At 38.3% G+C, this 16,565-nt stretch overlaps 1 protein-coding gene across 6 annotated transcripts in view; it reads left to right on the top strand.

Annotated features, from left to right (window-relative positions):
- The first annotated feature begins 204 nt into the window (after positions 1-204).
- Positions 205-16,565, top strand: part of SEC22A (SEC22 homolog A, vesicle trafficking protein) — a 36,411-nt gene continuing 20,050 nt past the window's right edge. The window contains exons 1-5 of one of the 6 annotated variants that reach the window (XM_050917149.1): positions 205-363; positions 937-1,006; positions 7,358-7,561; positions 11,564-11,727; positions 13,005-13,199. In XM_050917149.1, coding sequence (XP_050773106.1) covers positions 7,380-7,561; positions 11,564-11,727; positions 13,005-13,199 — 541 coding nt within the window. In that variant the 5' untranslated portion in view covers positions 205-363; positions 937-1,006; positions 7,358-7,379. The other 5 variants (XM_050917150.1, XM_050917152.1, XM_050917154.1 and 2 more) reach the window with 5 other exon arrangements.

Genomic DNA, 16,565 nt, shown 5'->3' with positions numbered 1-16,565 from the left:
ACCCCCACAGAGCAATGGCGGCTCAGCCCCATCTGAGCAACCGCGCCCCCGACCACCTCCATATCATCGGAGAGCAACGACACCTCAACCACCTCCTCAGTCCTCACCCCGCCGCCGAGCACCGTACGGGTGATTACGCAGAGTCACGTGATATCCTCTCGCCCCGCCATTGATTGCTGCGGGGCACGTCGCTGGGTCCCACAATGCTTTGCGGCAGGCGGACGTGGTTCTGCTGCCGATGCCGCGGCGCCGGTGGGGCAGGTAGCTTGGAACGGTCTCCTACGCCTCGCAGAGCAGTTGCCTAGCAACAGACCTAGGCCCGCCTGACCACCCGGCCGTGCGGGCTGCGCGGAGGCGGCTCAGGTGGGAACTGGGCCCGGGAGAGGCAGCCCCCGGGGGCAGGGATGGGGCGGGGCGCCCCTCCCCCACGGGCCCCGGGCACAGGTATGGGGCAGGAACAGGGCTGGTCTCCTCCCCTGGGCACAAGTTGGGGGCACGGACCGGGATAGCGATGGGCCCTCCTCCCCCGGGTGCAGGGGTAGGGATGGGGCTCCTCCCCCACCCCAGAGGCGCGGGGGGGGCAGGAATAGGGATAACGATGGGCTCTTTCTCGGGGGCCGGGATAGGGACGGGTCCCGCTCCTGGTGCCCAGGTACCAGACTGTGCGGGAGAGGGGATGTGGGGGCTGTTGCAATGGAGGAATTATTCTATTTGCCTTTCAGAGATAGGGAGGCATAACCCTGCCCACGACCTCTTCCCTGTAGTGTAAGATTGGGGTAGGGGCCGGGCATGAGTACAAATGCTGCTCTACAAAACAGCTGTGACCCGTGTTTTCTCCCCACTCCTATGGACAGAGTGCCATGTGTAACCTATGGGTGCAACACGGGTGTGTGTGTTGGATAGCTGCTGTAGCCAAAAGTTTTGTTTTGTTTTTAGTGTGCACCGTTGAGAAGGAGGCAGTCCCCGCCCCCCGTGATGTGGGTTATCCTTAACACCTCAAGATCAGGTTATTGTACTGCACTCTACGTGGAGTTACACAATGACATTACTTGGAAATGGAAACTAGTGCTGAACTGGGTAGCCTGCTTATTAAGCATAACTTTATAACTGAAGTTCATTACAACATAGTTCCAGGATCTTCAATGGCTGTTAATAGACTTCTGCATGGAGACCCTCGGCTTTGGTGCTAATCTTCCAAGCATAAGTGGTCTGAGTCATTGTAACCTGGGGGATTGTTCTGTCCCTATTTTTATGGTACTGGAGCAATCAGTTGAAGTGCTCAAACAAAAGCTTCCTGGTTACAAACAGAAGGAAGCTGGTGATAGCGCATTCTAGGGTTCCTTAACTTTAGTATGCAGTTTCCCCCTCTCTCTTGCTTTGCCAGAAGCTAGATTGGGGTGGGCAAACTTTTTGGCCTAAGGGCCACATCTGGGTGGGGAAATTGCATGCAACACCATGAACGTAGGGCGGGTGCGGGAGAGGATGTGGGAGGGCGTGCAGTGTGCAGGAAGGGGCTCAAGGCAGGGGGTTGGAGTGTAGGAGACGTGTGGGGTGTGGCAGGGGGCTCAAGGCAGAGGGTTGGGATGCAGGAGGGATGTGGCAGGAAGCTCAGGGCATGGTGTTGGAATGCAGGAGGGGGCTCAGGGCAGGGGGTTGGAGTGCACGAGGGGGTTGGGCTGCAGCAGGGGACTCCGGGAGTTGGGGTGTGAAAGGGGGCACAGAGGGTTTGGGTGCAGGAGCGGTTCAGGGTGCAGGCTCTGGCGCTTTGCTGCTTACCTGGAGTGGCTCTGGAGTGGCAGCAGGGCTAAGGCAGGCTCCCTGCCTGCCCTGTCCCCACGCCACTCCCAGAAGCAGCTGGCACCACGTCTCTGCAGCCCCGGGGGGAGCGGGGACAGAGGGCTCTGTGCGCTGCCTTTGCCTGCAGGTACCTCCCCTGAAGCTCCCATTAGCCGCGGCTCCCCATTTCTGGCAAATGGGAGCTGCGGGGGGCAGTGCCAGCAGGCGAGGGCAGTGTGCGGAGCCCTCTGGCCCACCAGAGGCCATGGTGCTGACTGCACGGGGCTGGCAATCCCGCGGGTTGGATCCAAAGCCCAGATGGGCTGGATCTGGCCCACGGGCTGTAGTTTGCCCACCCCGATCTAGAGCATACAGTGTAAAGCTTTTATACAGTTAAGAAAATAAACTAATGAATAGAAAATTGTGAAACAGTTAAGGCTGATCCACATGACATGACACAAACCCAGAAAAGGCAAGAAAATGAGACATTAACCCGCCTTTCAATACATAACAACAGGCACACACCTTACTACTCCCACAGGTACTGTACACCTTACCTCTGCCCTCTCAATCAGCCTTTCAGCAGGCAGCAGTCTACCAAACTATCATCCATTAGTTGTGGATGTTTAATGTAATAAGTTCATGGCTTGAAAGGGGATAATTTGGAAAATGAGATGCTGGAAGTCTAGCATATGTTGGAGAGCAGAGACTACCCATTGCACCAGATGTACTCGGAATTCATCTCTGTTCGTTTTTGTGAAGCTAGGCAATGTGTTGTGTGTGTGTGTGTGTGTGTGTGTGTGTTTTTTTTTTTTTTTTAAAGGTGGTACTGCAGTGAACGACACTCATCAACAGTCCAATTTCAAACAGTTTATATTAAAAATGTATGCAAAGGAGTCAAACAAAAATTGTCTTGAAAATTCAGACTATAAAACTGACATTGTGTCACATTTCACACTGAAAGGCCATCTTCACATAGGGGAATAACAGGAATATATATCTCATATTAAGGCTCATTTCAGAACATAGCTCTGAATATGGAGTTGTAACGATGTGCCTCCCTATTAAAAACAATTACCAGTTTCCTCTTTTCAGTAGAAGAAACTGGGATTAGGTCATGGACCCCACAACCACATATTCCTAATTCCCAGGGGCCCTGCAATGGAAACAGCAGGCTTTCAAGTGAGTAAAGTACTTTTCACAAATCTGTGAAGGGTGGGAGACTCACTGTTATATTTGTAAGGAAAGTGAGGTCCCTTGAGTTCAGAATAGTCTGAGGTAGAGAGTATCTGGGGAAAAAATACTAAATATGTAAGAGATTGAGTGCAGATTAATACCTAAACTTTTGGATGGATAGATAGAAATGACATTTAAAGATAACATTACTTTACAGAAATATTCCTTCATCACATTTTCCTATATGCACATATATACACATGCACAAAAAACTGCTTGCTGTAGAAAAATATTTAATATTTTTGGTTGGCTGAATAAAATATTCCTTGTTTTTTAATTGCCATCATCTTGTTATAGGAAGAGTTAGTACACTTTTGTTTAGTGGTAAATTTTCATGACAGTTTTGCAATGCTGAATTGCATACAGTTAAAATATGTGTATTTGTTAATTTCTCTACATTCATATGCTCTTGTAGCCACAGTGTGTTTGGTGACAGTATTTTTGATTGTTTTTGTTTTTAAGATAAATGACAATTTTTTATACAGTCTTCTGACGCTATTCTTCGGCGACTGAGAAGAAAGAAATGTATTCATTGGATGGCTTAATAAGAAATATTTCACTAATGATATTAAAAAAGACTGTCTAAACAAAGTTTTGTTTTTCTGTCATTTCATAATGCATGGAAGACAGCTGGCAGGTTTCAGGGAGGTGTATACTTTAAAAGAGGGACTAATTTGCCTTAATGTAAATAGCTTTCATTTAATCTGAATACCTATTTATCTAGAATTTATGAGAATATTTTATTTACAAATAAAATAAATATGTAAAATAGATAACTTAGATCTAGAAGAAGGATTTTATTCTCTCTCAGTTCTGCTGTCTCTATTATTGATATTGCTATTTATATTCTTTGCCCTTAATTCTGGGAGTAAAACAATGATTGAATGGAAATTAGGTTCAGTATTTAATATATGGGCAATGGGAAAGTTTTGGAGAGATAAATATAGCATTATGTAATCCTACCTACTTGATATTTTTGCACTCCTCCTTTTTCCCCAAAAGAGATTAGTGATAATGAAATAGCATTTATTAAATTAATCACAGCAATCAGAGAGCTTTATTACTGTAGTTCATTTGTCCATCTTCCTGCGAATATAGGACCGTTCTTCATAATATACTATTCAGCCTAGTTTTTAAATGATTGAAGGGATGGGTCTTTGTCCTCTTCACTTTGGAAATCTGCATAGTCAAATAGAAATGGGTTTTAAATCCCATTTTTTAAATCATACGATTAATCACACTGTTAAACAATAATAGAATACCACTTATTTAAATATTTTTGGATATTGTCTACATTTTAAAATATATTGATTTCAGTTACAACACAGAATATAACGTGTACAGTGCTCACTTAATTTTTTTATTAAAGTATTTGCACTGTTAAAAAAACAAAAGAAATAGTATTTTTCAATTCACCTAATACAAGTACTGTAGAGCAATCTCTTTATCATGAAAGTTGAATGTACAAATGTAGAATTATGTACAAAAAAACCTGCATTCAAAAATAAAACAATGTAAAATTTTAGAGCCTGCAAGTCCACTCAGTCCTACTTCTTGTTCAGCCAATCACCCAGACAGACAAGCTTGTTTACATTTGCAGGAGACAATGCTGCCTGCTTCTTATTTACAGTGTCACCTGAAAGTGAGAACAGACGTTCGCTGTTGTAGCCAGTGTCGCAAGATATTTACATGTCAGATGCGCTAAAGATTCATTTGTCCCTTCATGCTTCAACCACCATTCCAGGGGACATGCTGATGACAGGTTCTGCTCAATAATAATCCAGATCAGTGCAGACCAACGCATGTTCATTTTCATTATCTAAGTCAGATGCCACTAGCAGAAGGTTGATTTTTGGTGGTTTGGATTCTGTACTTTGTGCATCGGAGCATTGCTCTTTTAAGCCTTCTGAAAGCATGCTCCACACGTCCCTCTCAGACATTTTGGAAGGCACTTCAAATTCTTAAATCTTGGGTCAAGTGCTATAGCTATCTTTAGACATTTCACATTGGTATCTTCTTTGCATTTTATCAAATTTATAGTGAAAGTGTTCTTAAAATGAACATGTGCTGGGTCATCATCCGAGACTGCTATAACATGAAATATATGGCAGAATACAGGTAAAACAGAGCAGGAGACATACAGTTCTCCCCCAAGGAGTTCAGTCACAAATGTAATCAACACTTTTTCTTTTTAACGAGTGTCATCAGCATGGAAGCACGTCCTTTGGTATGATGGCCGAAGCATGAGAGGCATATGAATCTTTGGTGCATCTGGCATGTAAATATCTTGTGACGCCAGCTACAACAGTGCCATGCGACGCCTGTTCTCACTTTCAGATGACGTTGTAATGAAGAAGTGGGCAGCATTATCTCCTGTAAATGTAAACAAACCTGTTTCTCTTAGCGATTGGCTGAACAAGAAGTAGGACTGAGTGGACTTGTAGGCGGTAAAGATTTACTTTACATCGTTTTGTTTTGGAGTGCAGTTATGTAAAATAAACCCCTACATTTGCAAGTTGCACTTTCAAGATAAAGAGATTGCACTTCAGTACTTGTATAAGGTGAATTGAAAAACACTATTTCTTTTTTATCATTTTTAGAGTGCAAATATTTGTAATCAAAGATCATAAAAAGTGAGCATTGTGCACTTTGTATTCTACGTTGTAAATGAAATCAATATATTTGAAAATGTAGAAAAACATCCAAAATATTTAATAAATTTCATTTGGTATTCTATTGCTTAACAGTGCGATTAATCGTGCTTAATTTTTTTGAGTTAATCGCGTGAGTTAACTGTGATTAATCAACAGCTCTAGTTTATACCCTTTAAATAATTATACACTGTTGAAGGTAGACAAATTCGTACTGGAAATAATGCATACGTTTATAATGGTGAGAGTAATTAACCTTTGGAACAATTTACCAGGAGTCGTGGAAGATTGTCCATTATTGGCAGTTTTAAAATCAAGATTGGATGTTTTTCTGAAAGATCTGCTCTAGAAATTATTTTTGGGAAGTTCTATGGCTTATGTTTTACAGACGGTCAGACAAATGAACAAATAAGTAATTTTACGTTTAGAGAACCACATAATGCTTGTCTTGCCAAACTTTTGATCATTTTGATATATCTACTGAAACTTTTAAGGGTTTGGGCATTTAAATATTTATCTATCTTTTAATTCTTGACAAAGGTTGCAGAGGTGTGTTTTAAAATGTCTGCTGTGATTTGTCACCTTTTGTTCCATGAGTATTTTAATAAAACCCTTTTGTTATAAAGTTTTGACTGTTGGAGAAAGTTGAGAGCAGCATTACATCAGGGCCAAAAAGTAAAATTTTAGTTTGAATAGGAATCACTTGACGTTACATTTATTTTATTCTTCCCATCCCTGCCTCACAGGTTAGATCCCATGTATCTTAAAATAATTATACTTTGTCCTTTTATGGTAGTTTGTTCATGGTTTTCACTTGCTTTACAAACATTATTTAGTTTAAACTTCTCAATACTTGTGTAAGGTGGATATTGCTATACACATTTTACAGATCAATAAACTCAGACCCAAATAAGAGAGAGGGTTTCATGATTAAGACACTAGACAGTGACTAAGGAGACCTAGGTTTTATTTTTGGCTCTGCCGCATGTTTCCTTTGTTATTTTGGTTAAGTTAAGTCAGTCTCCATTCAGCAAGGTACTTAAACTTGTGCCTAACTTAAAGCATATGTATAGTACCACTGAATTCAGCAGAACTATTCACGTGTTGATAGTTAGTTAGGCACTTGTTTTAAATTTTTCCTTGGTCATGGACTAATTCTCTCTGTATCTCAATTCCTGATCTATAAAATAGGAATAATAAAAACTCCTTTGTCTGTCTTGCTTGTGTAGACTTTAAGGTCTTTGGGCAAGATCTTATCTTTGTCTTACTGATCAAGAGTATGTGGTATGTATAGTGCCTAGCACTCTGATCTTGATCTTGGTGCCTCTAGGCACTACTGTAAAACAAATAATAAAAGACACTCTGAGACTGAGGCCCTGCTAAGTGCTGTGGTAATACGAATAATACATATTAATAAGAGAAGTCAAAAGTCTGATTCTGCAACCTGTTTGTGAGTCAGAGAGACTGGTAGGGACTACTCAACAGGACTGCCTGTGTGAGCTTAGGTTCCAGAATAAGCCCTTTGTGACTTGCTGTGTATTAAAGCTGAACCAGACATGTAACCCATCAGCCTTGATTGAAAGTTACCTCATCTAGCCACCAGATAGTAATGGTTCTGGCTGCATATTCAATTTTTGTTTGTTTGTTTTAATTTTGTCTGATCTGCATTTCTGAATGTATTTGTTTTGTTTTAGGTTTTCACTAAATCTGTTGGCAATGTCTATGATCTTATCTGCCTCAGTGGTCCGTGTTAGAGATGGGCTCCCGCTATCTGCCTCTACGGATTATGAGCAAAGCATGGGAGTGCAGCAATGTAGAAAATATTTTAAAACACTCTCGAAAAAGCTTGCTCAGCTTCCTGATAGATGTATGCTGAAAGCTGGCCAGTATAATATAAAGTAAGAATTTCTTTTTTTTTATCCTTGTAACATTCCTGAGTGGTGTTTAGTTAACAGTTGCAGTGTAGAGGTAATGAATTAAATTAAGAATAACTATCAACAATTATTTTTGTGTTTGGAAATTGAAAGTTAAGATACGATAGACTTTAAAGACATTTATATTCTGGTAGAAATCCTAGTTCGATGTAACCTGCATTGTTATAAATATTTAAATTATTGGCCTACTAGAGTCTTGCAAGATTAAGCATTTTTAAGATTTATTCCATTATCCTATTGGTTTCAAGGTAGCGTGTGGCATTAAAAGCCCCAGGAGCTCAGGAGACTTCTGATTAGTCCTTGGATATTCTTTGTTATGGTAGTTCAAGGAAATTATGATAATTCACATCAGACAAAGAAAAACAAACTATCAAAATATAAAATGAATGTAAAATTACTGCCTTTTCAAATCATCGGTCTGCATATAAAAATGTGTTATAGAATTGGGGCCAGATTTTTACAGATTTGTACGTGGCTAACTCATTGAAGTCAGTAGTCTAGATACTTTTAAAAACCTGGGCCATAGAACCTAACCTGCATGCCTTATTCACCTAAAATTACTATTGACTTCAGTGGGAGCTTTGCATATGTAAGGAATACAGGATTTGCGCCCTTACCTTAATTTGTAACACCAATAGCAAATGTTAGTTTGGATAGGGACCATGTTTTCCTACATGTGTAAAGCACCTGGCTCAGTAGAGCCTTTGTCCTGACTAGAGTATGCTGGCTGCCTCCATAATATGAATAATAATAATAATAATATGCTATATTGCTTATAATATGCTAATATGCCATATATGTATGGCGGAAATATTCCATGATTAAATGTGCACTGTTGAGATAAACTTCTTGTCATTAACAGCTTAGTTTATTAATAAACAGTTATTTAGTAAACACCAAAATCTAATTTACTTTTCATTTTTTATGTACTTTACTCGCTTGGACAGTGAAACTAAAGTTTCCCTTATGGGTCTCATGCATTAACACATTGCTATTACATTTCTTTCCAGTACTTAAGGTAACTCTTTACATCGCCTGAACCCTCTATCTTTTCTATCCCTCCCCAATTTTTTAAGTTGTACTAATATTTTAAAAAAATCTTGAAAAATTTATTAAAAGTTTTGTAAAGGCATTTTCCTATGTATGTCTGTGCTTTTCTATAATGCTCATCAGTGTAATTTTGTGTTCTCACGAACGTTAATGAACATATGCAGGATATATCAATGAGGTTGAGAAAGTAGAATTGTCCCAATTTACGGAGATGGGGAATTGCAACACAGAAAAAGGAAAGTGTCTGAAGTCTGTAGCAGAGCTTTGAGTAGAATCCAGGGGTCCTGAAGCCCATCCAGCATCTTCACAATGGTGCGACTGATTCTCCTAAAACTTTTTTGGTTTTGACTTTTGCCAGGCTTAAAATTTGGATCTAAAGTATTTGACAGTGCCTGTGCATATTGGTGCTATGTAGTTAGTATAACAATGCAGAATGTATTCTGTTCCTCCATTGTAGTTTTGAAACAGGAAACTTCTTGGATTATCCTGAAATAGTTATCCGATTATAATGTTCACTTTTCAAATACTTCTTCATATGTGTTGTTTTTTTTTTAAGGTTTCACTCACTAGAAAGGTGTTTGGTCTACACGACTCAGTTAATTATGTCAGTGTGTACACTACACCCTTCCTTCTACTAATGTGAGCACCCTACTACACCGATATAATAACTAAACCTCTACGAGAGGCGTGAGGCTTATGTCGGTGTAATTAGAATGACACTGTGTCCCGTCATTGGCTGTCTTATAAATTTCACGGCATGAGCTGTGAAATTAACAAGAAAGCCCCCACTTCCCTGGAGAGCTGAGTAGCTGGACCTTACTCCCAGCCGGGAGCTGGGCCAGAGGTCGGGGTGGCTTTGTGACTCCATTCCTTGCCGTGAGTTTAACATGAGCTGTGAAATTGACAAGGCTGCAGAGCTCCTAGTGGGCAGGTGGGAGATCTGGAGGGGGGAAGTAGCCAGGACAGCTGGACACCTCGCTGCAGTGGTGAGAAGCCTCAGTTGGCTTCCCCCTGCTCCTGGTGGGTGATGGGTAGGGGAGAAGCCCTGGGAGGCTTTCCCCCCACTCCTGGCGGAGAATGGATAGGGCAGAAGCCCAGGGGCCGGTGGGGCGACGAACAGGGAGTTTGCGGAGCAGCCAGGCTTCTGGCAGGGAGCTGCTAGCAGAGTTGAGAGCCCCACACTGCTGCTCTTAGGTCCGTGGAAGCGCTCTGGTGAAGCGCTTACATTTATAATGGTGAGAGTAAATAACCATTGGAACAATTTACCAGGGGTTGTGGGAGATTGTCTATTATTGCTAGTTTTAAAATTAAGATTGGATGTTTTTCTGAAAGATCTGCTCTAGGAATTATTTTTGGGAAGTTCTATGGCCTGGGTCAGCGTTTGCAGTACAAGCGCACCATTGACCCAAGCAGGGTAGTGTGGACACCCACCACTACAGCAGTTGCTGTGGTGGCTGTAAGTTGACCTGCACCTCTCAGGATCAGGCCACAAACAGCCTGAACTTTTCCAGTTTAAATTTCTCTGATTCTTTGATTCAGCATGGTTGGCAGGCTCAGCTCAAGAAAGGTTCTTAAAAGCAGGTCAGAAGAGCAGTGGCAGTTCTGCATGAAGAATCTTGTGCAACACCTACCTTTACCAATTCTGGCTCCAGCCATGTTGCCTGTCTTTCACTTGCACTTTCATGAGCATGAAATTAACCAAAATTTAAAGGTTAGGAGTTTAATGTTGTTCCCCCCCAACCATTCAGCATACTGAATTTAAAAAAACCAAACACATTAGCAATAGAAATGTTTGATGTGGCTGCTTAATGGTAGCTATTGTATTCTAATAACTTCTGTGGCTCACTGATGTGATAGTTATAACATTAAATAGTTACAGCATATGAGTAAAGGTTTAGCCTCTTGGTTTATTTTAAAAACAACCCCACTAATTATCCTCTTCCCCCCCATCTCAAAATTTGTACTTTTACCTTCATTGTAGCTGTGCTTCAGACAACACACAAAGAACAGTTTTCACAAAACAAATGTACACAGTGGCTGATATTTTTATCTCTGTGAATTAAGATAAATGCAAGCAATGAAACCTAAACTATACTTGTTAAGGTAGAGCAAATATCGATTCTGTGTGCGTAAATGCAAATAAAAAAGTCAGTATTTCCTCTCAGAAGTTAATGATCATTGCTTTAACTAATTATGCACAAAAATATAGCGCTGTGGCTTTGACTTTATTAATAAACTTCAGTAGTAAATCTTGATACATCTATAATTTCTTTGACAACTGATAGAGTTTAAAGAACTGGACATCACATGTAATCAAAGATTTTATATATTTATCGTCTATTATTAAGACTCTATTAAAATCTTTATATAACGATTAGTTCGATTTATTTTAAGCTGTATATGACAGATACTTGAACTAATTTTGAAACTAATTTTGAAACTTCTGTTTTGAAACTTCATGAACCAATAATCAAATACAACAATTTGTTAACATCTAAGTGATGTAGTAATTCTGAAGAGCGGTTTTTTGCCTTTGGAATGCACCAGATGGCATGTTCTGCATTTATTCTAAATGTGCCATTCCCAGGAGAGGATACCCATGTGTTTCCCACCCCCAACGATTTTATCGTCATCTCCCTCTTGTCCACACGTTAGTCCATTGCAACACACTATACACTTTTATATGTATAGCATAGCTTCTCATTCATTAATACAATTTTCTTTAAAAGAAAGAAGACATTATCTAAAAGTAATTTTTCCTAAAACAATCTCTGGCTTTTTCAATAAATATTATTGTCTTTATTACCCCATAGACGTTTTTTGCTTCTCCGTTTATGGCATATGGAACCAGTCTTGCAAAGTTGTAAGTTACCTGGACTTAATTTTGAAATTTTAAAACCATTTTTTAAATTATAGTTTTATTAGCTCTCTGGGAGTGAGCTACATGATGCTGTGCACTGAAAATTACCCCAGTGTTCTGGCTTTCTGCTTCCTGGATGAGCTTCAGAAAGAGTTCATCACCACGTACAATATGATGAGGACAAATACTGCCATCCGGCCATACTGTTTCATAGAGTTTGGTAAGGATCTGACTGCTTACTACAATAACTCTTTCAAACCTAACTAAAATTCAACTAACTATTTTAAAGAACGTACAACTTAAAACATACAAATTGCAAATATTCAGCCAAGATTATGTTTATTTAGCTTTAGGGTGATTGAGGGCCTAATCCAGCTCCCATTAAAGTCATTAGAATGATTCCCATAGTCTTTAGTGGGAGTTGAATCTTTCCATTAACTTCAATAAGTTTTTGATCAGGTTCTGCGTGAACAAATGTGGATGAGTTTAACTTCTGTCAGTTAGTAATATGTTGAGATGTTTGACATTATACGTGTATCAAAATACTGATACTGATATTGATATTGATAAAGATATTGAGCTTTGTAAGCCATTTCCAAACTAAAAAATCCCAGTTGTATGTTTGTTCTTCACTGTGTAATAGTTATTTGTTCAATGCAAAGAAAGGAAGTGAAGATTTTGATTTGCTGTATACATTGAAATTTCTGTGATTCAAGCTTCAAATACCTACTACATGTGGCATTACTTGTAGCATCTCTTGCGGTTTCTGCTGATATCTGCAGTGGCTTAAAATTATACCTTCATTTGGAGGTAAAATAATCTAGTTTTATTTATTCTGACAAAATACGTTTTAGACAGAGTAAAAGGAACACAAAGTGCAGAAAAATGTGGTGCCTACTAAATTCATTCAATTTTCCAATGCAGCTGATCCAGTCTATTTTTTAAAGGTTTCCTTTAGAATAACCACTGCTTGCTTTCTTCCTTTTCTCCATCCTTCAATGTGTTTTCCTAGCTGTGAGTTTAGAAAGTAATTTCGTTATATTGGTGTGTTTACTGCTGAAGAGAGAAGATATAATGAAAGTATTCAGCCCTAATATTTTGTAATTTAAGTCACATTTTGAAATTAAGTGCATTTATAGCTGAAAAAAAATTACTTTATAAGAATATTTGCTAAATTGAGAGAGAAGCTAAAGCTAGTGAAATACATCCATTATATTAGCAGTGCTTTTAGTATCATGCCGTGTAAGTCATTAGTTTATTCACAGTCGTTAAGTAATTAGATTTCTAGAGCTTAATTTTTTATATTGCAGAATTAATTAGTCCATGATATATTAGTCATAAAACAGAAATAGTATGAGAATGTTCCAAGATAAATGTAAGAATTTCAAATAATAAATTTAAATTTGTATTTTAGAAATATATGGCCCATAAAGCCTCAGTCTGGAATGATTTAATTAACAAATGTCCATAGGGATTTTTTTTTTTAATTTTACACAGATAATTTTATTCAAAGGACCAAGCAGAGATATAATAACCCACGGTCTTTGTCGACAAAGATAAATCTTGCTGACATGCAGACAGAAATCAAGCTGAGACCACCTTATCAAATTTCCATGTCTGAACTTGGTTCAACTAATGGATTTGCACACTTATCAGCTGCAGAATTTAAGGGTACTGGTAAGATATCTGCTGGTGAGTTTGGTGCCTTAATTACTATTATCTTATGTGAACCAGACACAGAGCCGTATGTTTACTTCGCCTTTTTTTAATCAAAATGAAATATGGACAATAATGCCAAACCTGGTTTCTAGTCTGTATAAAGAACAATTGCCATGACATAGGATGTGTGTTCTTGTTTAGCAGCTGTAGCTTCAGTTAATTACTCTTCCCCTGCAGCTTCCATAGTGGGCAATTACTGATAGACTGGTTTCTAAATGAAAATATACAAGTGAAGGTAGACATTTAAATATACGTTTTTTTTAATAAGACTCATAAATCAATTAGTGATTTCTTTATAATGGGATCTGAAGGCGTGAAAGCATTGTATTGCTGTGGGCATGTCATGACTACTGGACTGAGTGGGAAGAGCATCACATAGGGCAGGTCTTGACATTCGGATTGAAAGTAATTATCCTGTTTAAATTCAGTACTCTTTAAAAAAAAAAAATGTTTGTACCTAGTACATCACATCAGTAATAGCACACTTTCATTTATTTTTGTCACGACAGTTCTATTTTAAGTCTTGATTTTTTTTTCATTTATATCATGAAAAGAATAAATGTTTTAGGGTAACTTTTAAAGCACATATGATAACTAATGCATTGGTGAGTTTGGATGTTAAGAGTACTATATACTGACATATGATTCTAGTATTTATCTGGTGATATTAAAAACACTTTCAAGCAGTTAAGCTCCAAATGTGGGGAAGAATGAAAACAAGAACGCACAAACATTATACTAATGCATGGATTCTACAAATGAAACTGACTAGAGAAAGTGAAACAGAATAGTCTAGTTTCAGTCTTCAAGTTCAGTGAAGTGAAAAAATTAAATTGTTTTCATCATTTATTGTAAGGTTAAACATTTTTCATTTAAAAAAAAAATCTTTTGTCCTTATGCACATCCACATGGGCAGACTTCTGTACCATACAGTTCATCTTGCAGGATTAGGGCCTGAATTAATGACACAAATGTGAACTCTTTTTAAAGTACTGTAAAATAAATGATCAGCTAAAATTCATACACTTTTACAAATATTAAGTCAATTTAACTATTATGCTAGTAATTCTTTTTCAGCGATTAGTTTCTTCTATTTCTACTGTAGATCTTCTCTCTACAGGTGCTAAAATGCTGTTTTAGTTGGAAAAGGTACATTGCTAAGGTGTTCGTTCAGTGCCCACCACTGTGGGGTTCTGATCCTAACTGAGACTTTTAGAAGCTATCAAAGTGCAAATAATTTATAGTTATTATGATTATAATGTTGATACTGACAAAAAAAAATCTAACTACTGCAACAACAAAGGAGAATGTATAATCGTGTTCAAATTATTTAGAACAATGGTACCTCTCAAGGTATGCCATATCCCTATGCTAAATCATCCAGAGCATTCTTAATATTGTCGGTGACTGATGGAGAAATATGGAAAACATTTTCAGTACCACTTCTGCTTGTATATATGTACTATACATTTTTATTATAATTCTATGGACTCCTTTTATCACTTCTGACACTTGCACCTTTCTTCAGAGTTAATCTGCTACTTATTTAACAGCCTGATGTAATCCTATGTCTGTGGAAAAGGTTATGGTGTCACAAGGGGAGCAAATTCAATAAAAATCCTCTGGATGGAGTTTATGGTTAAAAGGAAAAATACGTCTATGGCAGAGGGAGAATTATTTCTAAATAGATTATTTTTAAAAAGTGTTTTCAGGAAGCATTAGATGCTTATTTATGACACTGTTAGAATAAAAGATCCTCTGAGAACATAATAGCTTAAATTCAATTGTAGTAAGGCACCTTTCCTTCTCTTTTCCATTCTTCCTTTCTTTTTTCTTTATCATGTTATCACAAGTTAAAGATTTTTTTTAAAAAAAACTTTAAATCAGAAGTCAGAGTTCCCTTGCTGGTTTTTGCTTGACCTGATTGTTTTAGAAGTATTCCTGACATTTCTCAATTTTCCTGTCATATTTTCATTTAATTAGTTTATCCTTCCTCTCTATTTTACATATTTGTCTCTTCTCTTCTTCCTTTCTGGAATCTGCCTGGTTGCAGATTCTCCCTCTCAAGGCCTATATATCCAGGGAAGATTATACTCTGTTTTTTCTCCCAATATTTAAGTTTTAGCTGCCTTTTGCTCCTGATAGAAAGGACCATTGGATACTACAGTGTTTGAAGTGTAATTATTCCTTTAATACAAGCCCTTTATCTTAGAGCAGTTCCAGAATTTCACAGGTCAGCTGCTTGCTCAAATATAAGCTTGCGACCATCTCCCAGAGTAAGGACTTTCTTAAAAAATCTTCGCTGTCTGTCTGATACCTATGCAGCAGGTCAGACTTCCCCGTTTCTCCTCTGTTCCATGGATAACTTTTCCAAATGTGACCTTTCTTGCTCGAAGTCCCATAATTTTTTTGCTTTCTCATTCAGATATGAGTATTGTGGTGAGTGAGTTACATGTCTTAAACCACTTCAGCTAGTAAGTGGTGCTAAATAGACACACAGGCCAAATTCTGTTCTGTTACACGAGTGTAACTTGAGAACAGAATTTAACCCATTAACTGTAGCTATAATGGTAAAGCATTTGGCATTACTAGGACAGATACAGCTATTGAGCGTATATCTGATGTTGAACAATATTTAGAGTCTAGGCTTATTAAAATGTTGTTCAATTGGTTGAAAATTGGAATAGTTTCTTTAGAGACTGTTCTGTATAATGAATAAACTAAAGCTATTTTTTTAATGTAGAGGGTATGAATCATGCAAACTCCTGATAATATTTTGTTTTAAAGATAATCTCAGGTTTCATCATGCTTTAGAAATGTGGTGATAACATACTGTTAATTTGTGGTATACATTTGTCTGGTTTTAAATATTTTTAAAGCTTAGAAACTGACATTAACTTTCCTACTTTTAAAATAAGGAATTCCAGTAGAACTGGTACAGTCTCTCAAATCAGTGGAACTAAAAGAGGTACTCCCTGTATAAATGAATAAAAATAGTACATTGAGGTTTACATATAATAAGGTAAACAGCAATAAAACATACTACATATCTAGCAGAAGGCCGTGTTACACTTCTTGGAGCTACCCTAAGCCACTAAAAAGTTGAGTGCTTGATATTTCAATCACAATATTACATTACATTTTTTAAACGGCAGCTGAGGAGGGAGGGCAGGACAAATGTGAATACATTTAAAGTCATTCCTTACAAGGAATGTACAAGTTCTGACATTAGAATTTGTGCATTTTTTGATCCCGGGCCTATACTAAAAACTCACTAATTTAGTGATTATCTGCTGTCTCCTCTTAAGAGTTTGTAAACTGAACAGGCTGATGGACCTA

The sequence above is a fragment of the Gopherus flavomarginatus genome, chromosome 10, assembly GCF_025201925.1.
Source record: "Gopherus flavomarginatus isolate rGopFla2 chromosome 10, rGopFla2.mat.asm, whole genome shotgun sequence".
NCBI classification, from domain to species: domain Eukaryota; kingdom Metazoa; phylum Chordata; order Testudines; family Testudinidae; genus Gopherus; species Gopherus flavomarginatus.
Note: the sequence above shows the minus strand (reverse complement) of the source record. Positions and strands in the feature narration are given on the sequence as shown.